At 45.3% G+C, this 16,178-nt stretch overlaps 2 protein-coding genes across 3 annotated transcripts in view; one reads left to right on the top strand and one right to left on the bottom strand.

The window, feature by feature from the left end:
• Positions 1–31: 31 nt before the first annotated feature.
• GNG5 (G protein subunit gamma 5) lies at positions 32–3,914 on the bottom strand. Its single transcript, XM_028732951.2, has 3 exons — positions 3,631–3,914; positions 1,225–1,380; positions 32–254 (listed from the first exon to the last, which is right to left on the bottom strand). Exons 1-2 carry the CDS (start codon positions 3,709–3,711, stop codon positions 1,255–1,257), a joined length of 207 nt encoding a protein of 68 aa, XP_028588784.1. The 5' UTR covers positions 3,712–3,914; the 3' UTR covers positions 32–254; positions 1,225–1,254.
• The window catches only part of SPATA1 (spermatogenesis associated 1), a 30,073-nt gene continuing 16,879 nt past the window's right edge, over positions 2,985–16,178 (top strand). For both annotated transcript variants that reach the window (XM_077928528.1, XM_028732941.2), the window contains exons 1-5: positions 2,985–3,361; positions 7,848–7,965; positions 9,351–9,581; positions 12,636–12,742; positions 14,719–14,836. In XM_077928528.1, coding sequence (XP_077784654.1) covers positions 9,546–9,581; positions 12,636–12,742; positions 14,719–14,836 — 261 coding nt within the window. In that variant the 5' untranslated portion in view covers positions 2,985–3,361; positions 7,848–7,965; positions 9,351–9,545. The remainder of the gene's footprint in view (positions 3,362–7,847; positions 7,966–9,350; positions 9,582–12,635; positions 12,743–14,718; positions 14,837–16,178) is intronic.

Here is a 16,178-nt window from a genome sequence, read left to right as displayed (position 1 = left end):
GTTTTATGTGTAAAGCATTATACCAGCAAAGTTATTAAATCAACTCTTTATTGCTTGAATATAAAATTGATTCCATCATGATAACAGAAGTTATTGCAACTAGCATACAAGTTTAGAGAGGTAGATTGTAAGAAGTTTGACAACAGTAGCAGTATTACTAGTTCTAAGTTGGCACATTTAACATGAAGTTTCTGTACAGGTTCCAGGTCACTCTATTTCACTTCCATATTCACCAGACCCACAACAGATTAGTTCTGAAAAACACAGAAGAAAAACTCATTGCAGGAAAACTATTTGCTGATATGTGTGAATTCTGAAAACTACTAACTCCTTCAACTGAGCTCTTCTGTCTGCAATTCCAAATACATAGAGCTAAACAAAATTGCTAAGATGCAAAACAAACAAACAAAAAAAGCAGCTTTCCTCCCATATGGTCGCTAAATGTTTTTTAAGTTACAAAGGAAGTTTGCTAGTCAGGCTTATTTTACTTAGGAGTTGCAAAGAGATGGGTGCTCTAGGAAGGCTGAAGGCTAGCTAGCCCTCATCTGTGTATCTGTGGCTGAGAGAACATGCAGCAGGTTTCCCCCCAAAGATCATGTGGCACATTGGATTATCTGCTCATTCATATATCCTACATAGATCAGCTTCACCAACCTGGTGCCTTCCAGCTGTTTTGGCCTACATTTCCCATCACGTTGGCTGAGGTCAATAGGCGCTGGACTGCAGCAGAAGGTTAGGAAAGGATGACTGCCCCAGCCCACAGGCAGCCAAGAGATTTAACATTAGTTCTATCAAAAGTCAGTAAGAAGTTTTTAATGTGAAACGGTAAACAGAGCCCTGTATCTCCACAAAATTTAATTATTTTAAAATTACAGTATGTTAGTAGATATGCACAATCAGTTCTCATTTATGATTCACAACAACAAGTTCTTAGCCTAGAAGCTGGTGAAACTTAAGCTGCACTACTATACACTTGCCTAGGAGAAAGTCCTATAGAACACAGTGGGACTTACTTTCTAGAAAGCATATCTAGCATTCAACTCAAGTGGTAAGTGTTAGTTTAACTCTATGTAGCGTAAGGAATGGAACTTCCAGCATCCCTTACCCTTGGGACATGCTAGCTGGAGATGATGGGAGCTGAAGTCCAACAGCATCTAGAGGGCTACAGACTCCCCATCCCTTTTATAAAGACACCAAAGCCATATAATTCACTTAAAAACTTACCACTAAAAGAGTCCACGTAGGTCACACAAGTTAGAGAAATGAACACACTTTCTGCGGCCTAAATGGATTTGTACTTGAAGAAACTCCTGTTAGTAGGGGGTCATGGTGTGCATTCTGCAGGCAAAACTGCTTCAAGTCAGCTGCAGCTTGTGAAACCTAGAACAAATCCACACGATTCAGTAACATACTTAATAGAATGTTAATATGCTAATCAGAAATCAAAATGGATTCCACACACACACACACACCCCGGGTACCAGATGGACTGGTGCTCTATCTGGACCAAGCCTAATTGTTTTCCTTCACTGGCAGATCTCCCAAGAAGCTGCACAGCTTCGCAATTTTTGATCCTAGACCTCATGGACTAACGTTCTGACAGCTGCGTGTATTATTTGAGTCATCAAGTACACAGTATTTCTTCACCCACTCTACATGCTTTAGAGCAAAAGCTAACAAAGAACATCAAATCAGAGCCCCCATCATGCAATCTTGGGAGTAAGCATAATTTGGTATACAAATACTGTACATTTAGGGACGCGGATGGCACCATGGGTTAAACCACACTGCCTAGGACTTGCCGATCAGAAGGTTGGCGGTTCAAATCCCCACGGCGGGGTGAGCGCCCGTTGCTCGGTCCCTGCTCCTGCCAACCTAGCAGTTCAAAAGCACATCAAAATGCAAATAGATAAATAGGTACCGCTCCAGCGGGAAGGTAAACAGTGTTTCCATGCGCTGCTCTGGCTCACCAGAGGCGGCTTAGTCATGCTGGCCACATGACCCGGAAGCTGTACGCCGGCTCCCTCGGCCAGTAAAGCGAGATAAGCGTCGCAACTCAAGTTGGTCACGACTGGACCTAATGGTCAGGGGTCCCTTTACCTTACTGTACATTTGATAAAGCAAAATTAATAAAGTGAGCACCTGTATTTGTGTACACACTCAGTTGACTATACTACTTTTTAAAACCAGGAAGGATGCGGTGATCTGCATCAGCCCCCCATGAGGCCACACATCAGTCCTACTTAGCACCACTGCCTTTAAGACCAGCCATCTGAACTCTTATTAATGGGAGATGTTACAGAATGAATCTGGCACTAAACCTCTAACTTGGGGGGGGGGGAGAGATCTGTGGCTCCCCACATCCTGCCCTCCACCTCTCATCAGTCCCAGCCAGTACAACCAATTGGCAACCGTGGTGGGAGCTGAAAGTCCAACAAGATCTGGAAGGCCACAGGTTGCCCCTGCTCCACTGCAGAACTGTAAGGTATTCTCACAAGAACAAGACAACTAGAAGCTGTCTAGATATGGATATCCTGGGGGCTGAGTCTCTTGCTCTGAAAGAGCCACGTTTCCCTAAGGAGACATGGTGGCACCAGAGGAATAATATTTGTGAGTTCCTTGCTTGCACAACAAATTGCCCTTGCTGGAACTGAAGGCGAAAACGCAACAAGTGTATTAACAGTTAACTTATCAGTCAGCGAACGAAGCGACGCTGAACATAAAGTTGCCAGGTCCTCACTTCCAGAAGCAAGCACTCACCAAAGTTCTTACTCGTGGGTTCTGTATGCAATGGTAACTCCGCTTCCCGATGCGAAGTGCTTTGAGCGCTTGAGGGAGGGAAGCGACCAAACGTCGCCATTCTTAAGTCGGCCTGGATTGCTCGGAACGCCCGAGGCCAAAGGCTCAAAAGTGCTTGTTTTTAAAGCCGGGGATTCCCCCGCCCCGCCGCGATCTTCCTTCCTCCGCCTGCCCGGGGCCTCGCACACTTCCCCATTTTGCGGCTTGGGCGGACTCCGGCTCAGCTCGCCAGATCGCTCGTTGCGCCTCCCCTTGCTTCCTTCCCTCCCTCCGAGGAACAAAAAGGCTTCCAAGGGAGAGAAAGCCGAGATGACAAAGCACCCGCTTCATGATTTCAGAAGCGCTCCCAAGCCAACCCCTCCTCCTCCAACTTTCTAAGAGAAAGACAACAGATCCCAGGGAAAAAAGGGGGAATAACGAGATCCAAGTATGGGTGGGGACTGGGCGGCGGAGACCAGCCGCTTTTCCGGGAGCAAGCGCCTAACGGGCCAAGCTAGAGAGCAATCAAGCCAGTTTTAACCTGGGAAGGTCGGTTTGGGGTGTCTCCTGCGCCCCGCTTTTGGTGAGTGCGTTGGATTTTACGCACAGGGTTTTTACGCGCGCTCTGCCATTGATAAGGCGCTGCGCACCAACCTTTCCTATGCCTAGCGAAGGGAAGTGCAAACGAAATACTTGAAGCAGTTGAGTGAGCGGGAGTAATAGCTCCCGGGGCTCAGATTAACGCCCCGGGGAGCAGCCCTGAGTAGGCGCTCCCCCGAGGCGCAATAATGGCGGCAGTGGTAATGGCACCCTCTCCACCCGCGGCTCTTCCCCCCCCCCCCCGGCTCTCACCTTCACGCGGCTCACGCTGGCCTCGAGGCGCAGCTGCTGCACGACCTTCTTCATGGCCGCCACGTTGGAGGAGCCGGACATGGTCCCCTCGCTCGAGGATCCCGCTCGTTTTATGGGGCAAGCCGAGCCGAAGAGGCGCCTTCCCAACTTTCCCAACAAAGTTTCCGGCGCTCGGCAAACTCTCCCGCCCGCAGACTCGCGGCGGCTTGCAGACTCACGCGCAGCGCTCGCTGCCGGGCTCCTTTTTGGAAGAGGAAAAAAAGCCTGCCTCCCGGATCTCACCCCACCCCACCGCCCCAAGGGGCGGAAGAGGGAGCTGCCCAGAGGGAAATGAAGGGAAGGGTTTTAAAAGGGAAGAAACGAGATTTTAAGGTTCTTCCCAACCTCGTGTGGTGGCGGGGCGAGGTTTAGAAACACTTAAGAAGCGCGGTGCATTGCATTGCAAGGGGTTTTGGCTACACGACCCTGAGGAATCCCTTCCAACTCTACTGTTCTACGTAGGTGACACCCACACTTTGCATAGTAAACGTTAGGAAGACTCTGACAGTAAGACCTGTTCCACGCCCATGAGAGAGTCCTTCCTTGGAGTGTTTTAAGCAAAGATTGGATGGCCGTTTGTCACTCTTACCTGGGAATAGTTCTGAGTACAGATGGGATAGCCGTGTCGCAGTTTTAGCCGTGGAAGGTTCGTAATCAGCCTCCTCCCATCATCCACTTGCAATATGTAGTGGGAATAAATAAGGATGGGATGGGTAGGTTATCTACATCTGCAGGGTAATTTTTTAAGGATTAGGGGTAATGCTTGGATTTGCTTCTGGGCACTTGATTACAGTTACCGTACATGCAGTTCCTATTATTATTATTATTATTATTATTATTATTATTATTATTATCATCCATGTATTAATACCCTGCCTTTCTCCCTGACAGGGGCTCAAGGCAGCTTACAGATAATAACAAAGCTGGGTGGAGAGGCAATAATTTAACAAACACATTTAAACATTAGCAGAATTTAAATGTATAAACTTCTACAATATGTTATGTTATCGTAGAATTGTTGAGTTGGAAGGGACAGCAAGGGTCATCGAGCCCAACCTGGAATGAAGGAATCTTTTGCCCAACATGGGGCTCGAACCCATGATTCTCCCTGGAGGGGGATCCAGAAAAAGCCTTAGCCACCACTGAAAGGGAGAATGGCCATTGGGCAGAACTCCAACCCTGACAAGCCCTTGGCGATTGTGGATGCCACCCTGACCAATTCCATTGATGGGAAGAAAATGCCTCACCCGTTGCTGTGTCAGCAGACACACTTGCTTCCTGTGTGACTTCCACAGCTAGTGGAGCAGAACTGACACCTGCCCCCCAAGGCATCCAAACGTGCTAAAGTTAAATCAACAGCACCCTGGTTAGGCTTTTTCTTTTTGTTGCTGCTGCCAGCTGAGAGCCAGTGTGGTGTAGTGGTTAAGAGCGGTAGTCTCGTAATCTGGGGAACCGGGTTCGCGTCTCCGCTCCTCCACATGCAGCTGCTGGGTGACCTTGGGCTAGTCACACTTCTCTGAAGTCTCTCAGCCCCACTCACCTCACAGAGTGTTTGTTGTGGGGGAGGAAGGGAAAGGAGATTGTGAGCCACTTTGAGACTCCTTAAAGGGAGTGAAAGGCGGGATATCAAATCCAAACTCTTCTTCTTCTTCTTCTCTTCAGCTGCCAGGCACTTCCCACTGCAGTTGCTGAATTGGAAGCCGCAGCTGAGGCAGGGGCTGATTTCTGCCCCTCCAAGGCCTCAAGGCGTGTCAATATAGCCCCCACCCACCCCAAATCTGGCTTTTCCACCTCCTCAGGTGAGGGGAAAGGGGTTGGCTGCTCACACTTCCTCTGGGGTGCAGGTAGCACTGTTCCTTTACCCTTAGGGCCTCCCCTGCCTTCACCTGGAGCCATGCTAAGAAAATGCAGGTTGGGAAAGAATGTGTAACTATAAAAATATTCTCCCTTGCCCCAGCCCATAGGAAAGAGAAGCACAGTTGCAAAACGCAAGCCCTGGGAGCCAACCGCTAAATGAGCTTGCAGTTGAAGGGGGATTTTTAAACCTGATCTCTCTCAGCTCCTTGGGCTTAGTGCGCTAACCACTATAGTGCACTACCTACCGAAAAAATAACAAGACCACAGCAAATGAGTACCAAGATCCAGGAGAAACTCCCTTCACCGTTCCCTATACGACTGCTCAAGGCCAGGCCTCACAACAGCAAGGGCAATATTCTAACCCCAGCCACTGCTAACTCCCTAAATCCCCCTTGGGGGGATTTTCCCACAAAGGAGACTCCCCCCCCCCAAAAAAAAGGGCTGGCTGTAATGCTATCTCCCTGTTCTCACCCCCCAGGTTTATTTATTATTATTTTTCAAAAAAAAATTATTGGTTTTCCAAATTTACAACAAACAAATAAAACAAGAACATCAAAAACAAACAAAAACATTTATCTTAACTATAAGAATTCCACTTTTGTTAACATTGTTAAGTGACTTCCTCGAATCCCCCTGGCTGAGTTTCCATATAAATCATTGTAGCAGTTTTCCAAAACTAATTTCACATAAAATTTAAATAGTCCTATTAATATCTTTCTTTCTTTTCATATTGACTTTTATCCATGATGTTCTACAACATCACATATTTAGATCCTAGGCCTATATGGTACTCACAAATAATTCTATTTAAGTTAGCATATTTAACTAAATATTCTTTAAATTTCATCCATTCTTCTTGGTACTCCTCCACCTTCTGGTCGCGGACTCTTCCGGTCAGGTCGGCTAGGTCACCCCCCAGGTTTAGTAGGTCTCCCAATGCCTCGGAGGGCCCTCCTGCAACCAGTACTGGAGTCTGTGTTATGTCAGTCGGCAAGGCCTTCAGCAACTGCCAAGTCCTCTGCATCCAGCAGGCTCCAGCCTATAGGTTGCTCAGGATCCTCCTGCAGAAGCCACTGGGTCCTGCTTCGCCAATTGGCCTTCCTGTGATGTTTTCCCACACTGTGAGTAAGGGAGCGGGTAAGGAGAACCAACTCTCCTCTCTAGGCTCACGCCTACCCTTCCCCGCTCCACTGTGTTCAGGCCGAGCTGCCGGCCTGAGCCCAGATTGAAGCCTCCGCCTGGCACTGCTGCTGCAAACGGAGAGGCTGGAAGGGAAGTCAGCTCGTTTCCCTTAAATTGGCATCAAGCCCTGCACCACCCCCTCCTATCGGTGCCAAGGATTTCCTCCACTCTGCCTCTCTTTGCCAATGCGCCCAGCCATCTAGGCCAGGGGTCAGCAAACCTTTTCAGCAGGGGGCCAGTCCACTGTTCCTCAGACCTTGTGGGGGGCCGGGCTATTTCTTTTCTGGGGGGGGGGGGACATGAACGAATTCCTATGCCCCACAAATAACCCAGAGATGCATTTTAAATAAAAGGACACATTCTACTCATGTAAAAACACACTGATTCCCAGACCGTCCACGGGCTGGATTTAGAAGGCAATTGGGCTGAATCCGGCCTTAGTTTGCCTACCCATGGTCTAGGCCTTTTGGCTGGGCGTTCTCTGTTTCGCCCTGGGGAAACCGAGGGAGCGGGACCGCTTCGAAACACTCCCACCCAGCCCCATATATAAGTTTGGGGGCAGAGTTTAGTCCCTACAGAGAAGGCTGATGCCATGCGCAGGCCTCTCTCCTCCGTAGACCTTCATGCCTAGCTGCCCTTTCTCCCCTCTGCCACCAGTAAGGGGGCGATGGGGACACAGCAGAAATGAGAATTTTGCCCTATTTGTGCACCGACCAACCCGAGGAGGTTGGTCCCTTAGAGCAAACAGGACTCTGCCCTAGCAAGTGAAACGGCCTGCAATTTTATTTATATTTATATTTATATATATATATGAAGTAAAACACACCCAACCACCCTTTTCTAGCTTAGTGAGCTCTCTCCTTTGTTTTTGTTATTCTTCAAGGGTTTAACTTCTGAACTCATTTTATAGCTACACCAGGAGAAAAGTAACAAATGCATGTGAGATGATTGCCCAGGCAGGCTTTTTTAAAATAATAATAATAATCACATCATAATAATTTCGTTTTGGTTTTGTTTGTTTATCTCTGTGTGCTTATTTGGAAGTAAATTCCACTTATTTCAGTGGGGTTTGTTCTCCAGCTCAGTGTGCATTCTTCATCTTGCATTTTCCTTACATACAGGGTTTCTGTCTTTTGTAGGTTTGCCCTCCGCCCTTAAAACAAAAACAAAAAGCAACAACAGGCTTAATCAAGACTGAATCATTGATTCCTGAATCAACACAGGGATCAAGCAATCCCAATCATTTACCCCTGACAGGTAAAACTATAGTCTTCTATATTTTCAAGTGAGAAGGCTGTTAAAACGCACAGGAGCATGTCCAGGAAAACACAACTGATGGCAAATGGCCTACATCTGTAAAGTATTGGCATGATTTTTCTCAACAGAACTTCATGCCATTAGATAATATCCTTTGATGTAGTATGCTGAGTAAATGCGTAGAGAGGGAGGGACGGGTGCGGCAGGATGATAAAAATGCCCGGTTCAGAAATTAGTGAGTGTTGCTAGGCGTACAATTGCAACAGTGGAAATTCCCCAATCTGTTTACTTGTTTGTCTTTTGACGGAAGATGCCCACAAGGGCAGCAGGGCAGCAACCAGGAGGAAGACATCATAAAATATCTGTTTTATGACCTAACCACAACTCACACGTTTTGTGATCTAACTGAGGTAGCAAAGGTGACAGGAAGATTTTTATATCTTTAATGAAATACTGTACAGACTCACTCTCACAAGATAGGATCGGGAAACCAAACTTAATAAAGGCAACTCAGAAACTTCAACTGGTCCAAAAAGCAGCTGCCAGGTGACAGGTTGTGGTTCCTTTTAGAGCTCGTGTAACCCCTGTTTTTGGTTTGTTTCCAGGCCTGATTCAAAGGCGCTCGCACTAGTGTTTAAAGCCCTAGACAACTTAGTTGCCAAGTATTCCCTACAAACTTTCTACTTCCCTACACTTGGGTGTTAAGATTGACCAGAGTAGTAGTTGGTAGTTCCATCACCCTCAGAGGTTCTGGAGATGGTAGCCTGGGCAATGATATTCTCTGGCAGAGTTGCATCGGACACCTTCATTACATAGTTTCTGGTGTATGCTGAAGACTCACATCTTTACCCTAACCTTTACCCTAACACAAATGTTTTCAGATCCCATCCTATTCCCGTGATGTTCATTTGCTTTAATTGTTTTTAATATGGAATTTTAAATTGTTATAAGATGCCCTTGGACTTGCTGGTGAAGGGTGGGTAATAAATTGAATAATAATATAATAATTAATATAGAGGGGTTGACCCTTGCGAGGCTGGCTTTTATCAACTGGACTGCCTGCAGGACATGCACTGAGCACCACGACAATGTGTTTCATTCTTCATATTTCTGAGTGTAGAGTTACAGTTAGGATTATCTGGCCAGCATAAACTGCATTGTCCAACCGATGGCATTCATGTTATTGTTTTTATTCTACATGGCAATTATTGCCATGTAAGCAATGTGCGTAGAGCAGACCTTTGATTACTGAAATAAATCTCAGTTACATGGCCCTGGTTGAGCAATTCACTGGGTTACTAAGGTGATATTTACTTGTATAGAAGGAGTGTTCACATCAAAGCGTGATGTTAGCCAACGTTTGAATCCTTTCATTTTGTTTTCAGATTAGCTAGAAACAAAGTCTTCTGTCCTCCTAAGTAGTCTCATTTTTAAACGCAGCAATGTTTTTGACATGGAAATACATATGAAATGAGTGGAATGTTAACTCCGAGAGACCAATATCCTCTGTTAAATTATGTTTGTGCGATTTTTTAAAAAAATGATCCGGAATTCGCTGTGAACGAGGCTAAACAGGAACTATGCCATCCAGCCATATCAGACCTGCCACATCAGAGGTGAGAAATACAGTAATGGATCTTAGAAAGCATGTCTATTATCCGATCTTAAATGTACATAATCTTGCAACACTTTCTGCTGTAGATTGATGAGGTAACAGCAATGTATATAAATTGCTTTTTCCTATAAACAAAACCCTTTATTATCTTCATTTTTTGTGCGATCAAATCTCACCGCCTGTGAAAGGTGTTTACAAGTAGGCTGGTTTTAAACATTACCCAAATAATGTTTTAAATTTGCTTTATGGGGATTAAATACATATAGGCATTGGGTGTGATTTAGTAAAGATTTTCCTTTGTTGCCAGTGGGAGTTCATCTCCATCAGGAACAACGCTGGTGGTAACTGAAGTCTCCTCAGTGTTCTCTCTTGTCTGTTACACTTTTTATCTTTAAGCTCAGGGTCATATTACCCTACGTGGTGCTTCAGTTTAGAAGGTTGCGACAGCTGCTAGTTACGCACATGAGTGCTCAATGTTCATGTTCTGTGACTAATAGACCTGAAATGCTATTAGCAACAGTTGATACTTTTTTTAAATAAGAAGTTCAAAGCAAAGGAGTGTTAGGCTACCTTAATACAGCGAAGGGAGCACCTCCTTGCTATCATGTCGCTAATAGCTTAACTGTACAGATCTAATGGAGGGAGGAGCAGGGGTAACAAAGCCCTGTTTCACTAATTACGCTGCTTTCCTAATTTCTAATTAAAACCAACCTCCCCGCAAATCCACCTAGTTGTGAAAATAAAATCTAGACTGACCAGATCGAAAGCCGGTTCTGGCCTAATCAGTTTAACCTAGAAAAGAAATGACACATTTTGAAAGATCACATGAATGGAGATGTAGGGTTTTCGTCAACACCCCCCCTCCTCCGCCATGTCATCTTTTGAGCATCTGCAAAAGCTTTTAATTTATTGCCTTTTAATATTGTCTCTAGGGACGCGGGTGGCACTGTGGGTAAAAGCCTCAGCGCCTAGGGCTTCCGATCGAAAGGTCAGCGGTTCGAATCCCCGCAGCGGGGTGCGCTCCCGTTGCTCGGTCCCAGCGCCTGCCAACCTAGCAGTTTGAAAGCACCCCCGGGTGCAAGTAGATAAATAGGGACCGCTTACTAGCGGGAAGGTAAACGGCGTTTCCGTGTGCTGCGCTGGCTCGCCAGATGCAGCTTTGTCACGCTGGCCACGTGACCCGGAAGTGTCTCCGGACAGCGCTGGCCCCCGGCCTCTTGAGTGAGATGGGCGCACAACCCCAGAGTCTGTCAAGACTGGCCTGTACGGGCAGGGGTACCTTTACCTTTACCTTAATATTGTCTCTGCGCCATCCTTATTCCTTTAATTTCTTGATTGCATCTTTTTATTTGCACCAAAACTTCTAAAACTGTTATAAACAATAAATGTGACAGTGGGCAGCCTTGTCTGGTTCCTTTAGTTATTTTACAATTCTCAGTCAGTATTTACTTGATTGTTCAATATATATTGCCTTAACTCCTTTTATAAAAATGTCTCCACAACCCATATATTCCAGAATGCTCAAACAGTATTTTAAACTGGTAAAGTAATTATCCCATGGCACTTTTAGATTATATCAGGCACAGCTCTCCATTCAGCTTCCATAAATTTAAATGGCTGTGCTGCCATTTTTACCCAATGATCTGCCACAGTTCTTTTATGTTCCGAGCAGTGTTAGAAACTGAGATATGAAAGCTGGGAGCTAAACAGCACCTTAAACCTAGGTTATGGGTGCAACAACTGAATGTCTCTAGGCACACTTTTTAATAACAAGAATACAAAGCTGAAAATAAATGAATTGTGGCTAAAATATTATGTTCATTTTTCACATGGTCTAGTCCTTCCCCTGCTCACCCCCCCCCCCTTAATATTCTTAAGAGGATCTCTTCTCCAGTCTTTGAAGAGTAGCTTGAAGTGGGGAGGCAGAAAAAGGTCTTCCTTCCACTCCACAGTTTTAATCTGAAATCTTAGGCTGCGCCCAGAGCTCAGAAACTGCTCACTCTAATGAAATTCCCTGTCGCAAAATGTGCCTAGAACAATGAGAGTTTCCAACACTGGTTCTGAGGTGACATTACTTTTCTTTTTTGAGTGCTATTATTTATCAGTCAAGGGATGCAGGTGGCACTGTGGTCTAAACCACAGAGCCTAGGGCTTGCCGATCAGAAGGTTGGCGGTTCGAATCCCCACGATGGGGTGAGCTCCCGTTGCTCGGTCCCTGCTCCTGCCAACCTAGCAGTTCGAAAGCACAAAGTGCAAGTAGATAAATAGGTACCGCTCCAGCAGGAAGGTAAACGGCGTTTCTATGTGCTGCCCTGGTTCGCCAGAAACAGCTTAGTTATGCTGGCCACATGACCCGGAAGCTGTACGCCAGCTCCCTCAGCCAATAAAGCGAGATGAGTGCCGCAACCCCAGAGACGTCCGCGACTGGACCTAATGGTCAGGGGTCCCTTTACCTTTACTTAGTAGTCAGTCAAACATGGATAACAGTGCTAGATATTGGGGAAGGGGAAGCTCTTGTCTAAGTTCAAGAGCAAAACTAGGACAGCTTCATCCTACCTGAAGCCACTTTTGATCACCACAATATGTTAAGCTTGCCCCCATTCCCTGAGCAGTGTGGAAGCGTACAGCATACATGTGGAAGCATGTAGTTTAAACATTCCAACAGCGCATTCCACTGCCCCAACAACCTTAGATTAGCATTAAGTGCCAAGCAGGCCAGTTGCAGAAATCTGATAGCCAAACCTTTAACAGTAGTTATTCAGTTTCATTGTGTCTTGTTACCATGCCAGAGTTTCTGTCATCCCGGTAGACATAGTGTTTGACTAAACAAACAAACAAACAAACAAACACACCACTAATAGTTCCCTCCTGTTACAGGTCTTGTGTGTATAAGAAATCAAAGATATCTCATGTCAGTCCAAACCTCCACCCCATCTAAAGCCCCTCCAGAGTGGTGGATTGGGGGTTTGGGTTGTCCCTTTGCATATTTAGTTTGTCCATACTAATTGCTTATAAGATTTTTTTAAAAATTAAATATTTATTTTAATGCATTTAGCTTTTAGAGCTTCACGTTTTTTACGTTCCGGAAGACGTGTGGAATTTCAAGTTGAATACAGTTCCTGTAGATGTTGCCAGCAAATTTTTTTCGGCGGGATTTATAAGGTGAGTTGGAATAGTAAATGTCGGGTCTGCCTTTGAGCGTAGCAGTTCTAGTAGCAATTTATCCATTATATAAGCGGTATAGTTTTCTAAAAGCCAATTGTCGTATGCTGGGAAGCTTCCATGATTCTTCCATCAATTCTTTTGTAAAATGGAAAGCAGCCAAATTACTCAAAGGGAGGGGAGGGGTTTTTCAATCATTTGTCCTCTCAAAACCACCCTCAAGCTGCTTTTCTCCCTGAGGGGAAAAGATTTGGGTTTCTTGTATCTTATCTCTCCTTAATGAGAAATGAGCTTCTGGGAAGAAGGGTTTTGACTGGACAAGTAACAGGAAGGGACAGAGTCTAGGAGCTCCTCTTCAGCTTTGCTCCTGATTTCAGCATACCACGTAGGAGATTACGATAAAATGTGTGTTATATTCATTGTATTGGAAAGTTTTGTCGTTAAGGTTTTAGAAACTAGAGTTCAGGTTCAAACAAGAGGAGCAGCTTGCCCCAACCATTTAAGTCAGACTCCTCTGGCTCTCGGGCTCCTGCCGCCAAGAATCCTGAAAATTTCAGTTTATGAGGTTCTGCTTATTTTCTGTTAGTGATCGCTACTCTCCCTTTTCTCAGCCACCTACAATCAGGGACAGTGGCGTAGCGTGGGGGGTGCAGGGGGGCCGGCCGCACCGGGCGCAACATCTGGGGTTAGGGCAAATCCACAGGTTAGGGGGCGCAAATCCATGGGTTAGGGGGCTCAAATCCATGGGTTAGGGGGCGCAAATTACTTGCCTTGCCCCGGGTGCTGACAACCCACGCTACGCCACTGATCAGGGATGCAAAGATCTCAGTTTGGGTTCTCTCGGTTTCTCATTTCCCCAGTCTGAAATTCAGTTCTCCACATTTTTCAGCAATTTGTTATTTCTATGTTTTTTAAAAGTCCTCATGAAAATTCACCAGCATTTTAGTGTTAATTTTTCCTAATAAACACCTTTTTACATGCAGTTTATACACATTTTTGCAAGTACTTCCCCAAATATAATGCATTTCTGAATGCTGTTTTCACTAATTACATTTCTATGCACACTTTCCCCATATATATATATATCTTTGTAAACACTGATTGAAGAACTGGATGGCAATATTCAGATAAGTATGAATTTTGAAGGACAGTTGTGTTTTGTTTTGCGTTGTTTCAGAAAGAGCCAATTTGATAGATTTGGCTTTAAATGAGTACCGAGTCAAATTTCTCTTCCATCCCTGACTACAATTCCTAGATTTTACTGGAAATAAGTAATGGTTGTTCAGGTCTATTGTGCAGAAGTGTTTAGTGTTCTGTAAAGTGCACTCCTTCAATACCAGACATATTGGTGGGAAAGGATGTTGGCAATCACTGTAGAAAATGTCGACAACTTTAAATTAGGCAAGAGTCATATTATCTTCAGGTTAATCGCCTTACTAAGTTCAGAAACTTGTACCCACCTAGTTACATTTCCAAGATCATGGGGAATTTTAATAGTTACTTATCTATAGATCACAGAAACTATTAATGTCCTATTAGTGTTATTCATTCCTAGCATTATGAATTATAATACAATGCTATCTTATAATGAAGAAAATTCCTGCCTTAATTATCTGAGAAACTGCTTAGAACATCGGTCTTGCTAACTAAGATCTTACGCATGAAATTAGAAGTTTCGGCCGCAATGTTAACAGAGCCTGACATGGATGAATCATGTGAATAAAGAGATTTCTGGCACCTTGGAGATTTTATTTGTTATCACAAAATAAATGTTTCATTGTTTGTGCACAAGAAAACCCACCTTGGCACCAGAGGGCTCTAAAAGTTAATGTTCAAGGATTAAGTCATCAGTGTGAGCTTTTGGAGGTAAAATTAGATCTTTGTGGCATGTAATTAATGTACATTTCCTTTATACACCCACTTCCAAAACAAATATATCAATCATGTCTCTGCAGTAATGTAATCTGGTATTCTAGGGTGCCACCTTATATGACATTGAGAACATTAAGAGAGCAGCTCGGAGACTACCTGGGTGAAGATGCAGTTGTGGATAAGTATATCTTCCTAAAATGTATAGGGAAGAAACTTGCAGTGGTAAGTTTCTCCTGTGTTTCTGGGTTATCGAGAAGAGCTGTATGCTTATTTTCAAATGTTCCCAATTAACATTTCAAGTTCATGTAGTGGCAGTCAGGGGAAAAATGTGATTCTTTTTCTCCCTGGTTTAAAATAAAGAGTTATAAAACCAAGCAGGTGGAGATATTTTTTTTTTTTAATTAGGCATTTTTTGGTCACAGTCCAGTAGGCTCCTTTGCTCATGGGCTGTAGATGCCAAAAAGAGTTTTGGCTTTATCTTCCTGCGTGGCTGCCCTTACACTATACACCACAAGTTTAATTTGAAGTCATGAGGAGGTGAATATTTGGGGAAGTCCACATTATATGGGTCTCTCCTGTCACGTGCAATTTTGATCATGGCTTGCATTTCTAAAATTCGGTAACTGCCATAACTGCCACTCACAAGCAGGGAGCTTGTAAGAATATGAACCATAGAGTTGGATGGGACCATGAGGAACATCTAGTCCAGGGGTTGGCAACCTAAGGCCCATGGGCTGGTAGCAGCCCACGAGGCTTGTCTAACCGGCCCATGGTGATCCCTGTCGCCCCCCCCCCCCCGCTGGCCACTCTTACTGGCACGGGGACCAACTTCCGGGTTGATGGAACCTGTGCACATGCGCACGGGCGCTCCTCTGACCTGGATGTGCACCGGAAATAGCATGTGTGCATGCGTGCGGGATGGGGAAGCGCCCATGCACATGCACACACGCTATTTCTGGCACACTTCCGGGTTGAAGGAGCGCCGGAAATAGTGTGTGTGCATGTGCACAGGCGCTCCTCCAACCCGGAAGAGCGCCCGTGTGCACACGCTCCGGCCCATCCTCCAACGGACAGAGTGTCGACCGGCCCATCCTTGGATAAGGTTGCCTACCTCTGATTCTAGTCTAACCAATGCAGAAATCTTTTCCCAAACATGGGGCTTGAACCCACAACCTTAAATATAACAATAGTGGGGTTGTTGTTGTTGTTTAGTCGTGTCTGACTCTTTGTGACCCCATGGACCAGAGCACGCCAGGCACCTCTGTCCTCCACTGCCTCCCACAGTTTGGTCAGACTCATGTTAGTAGCTTCGAGAATACTGTCCAACCATCTTGTCCTCTGTCGTCCCCTTCTCCTTGTGCCCTCCATCTTTCCCAACATCAGGGACTTTTCCAGGGAGTCTTCTCTTCTCATGAGGTGGCCAAAGTTCTGGAGCCTCAGCTTCAGGATCTGTCCTTCCAGTGAGCACTCAGGGCTGATTTCCTTCAGAATTGATAGGTTTGATCTAGTGGGGTAGGAGAGCTTAAAAAAAAATAACATCTGGCTACCAATGCTCCCCTTTGGT

This window comes from Podarcis muralis, chromosome 5, assembly GCF_964188315.1.
Source record: "Podarcis muralis chromosome 5, rPodMur119.hap1.1, whole genome shotgun sequence".
Taxonomy (NCBI): domain Eukaryota; kingdom Metazoa; phylum Chordata; class Lepidosauria; order Squamata; family Lacertidae; genus Podarcis; species Podarcis muralis.
Note: the sequence above shows the minus strand (reverse complement) of the source record. Positions and strands in the feature narration are given on the sequence as shown.

Bases quoted from the DNA above. Each gene is read 5' to 3' on its own strand.
- GNG5 (XM_028732951.2), bottom strand. From the start codon at position 3,711: ATGTCCGGCTCCTCCAACGTGGCGGCCATGAAGAAGGTCGTGCAGCAG. The intron at 1,381-3,630 runs GTGAGAGCCGGG...GATTTGTTCTAG, and splicing joins CCAGCGTGAGCCGCGTGAAG to GTTTCACAAGCTGCAGCTGA.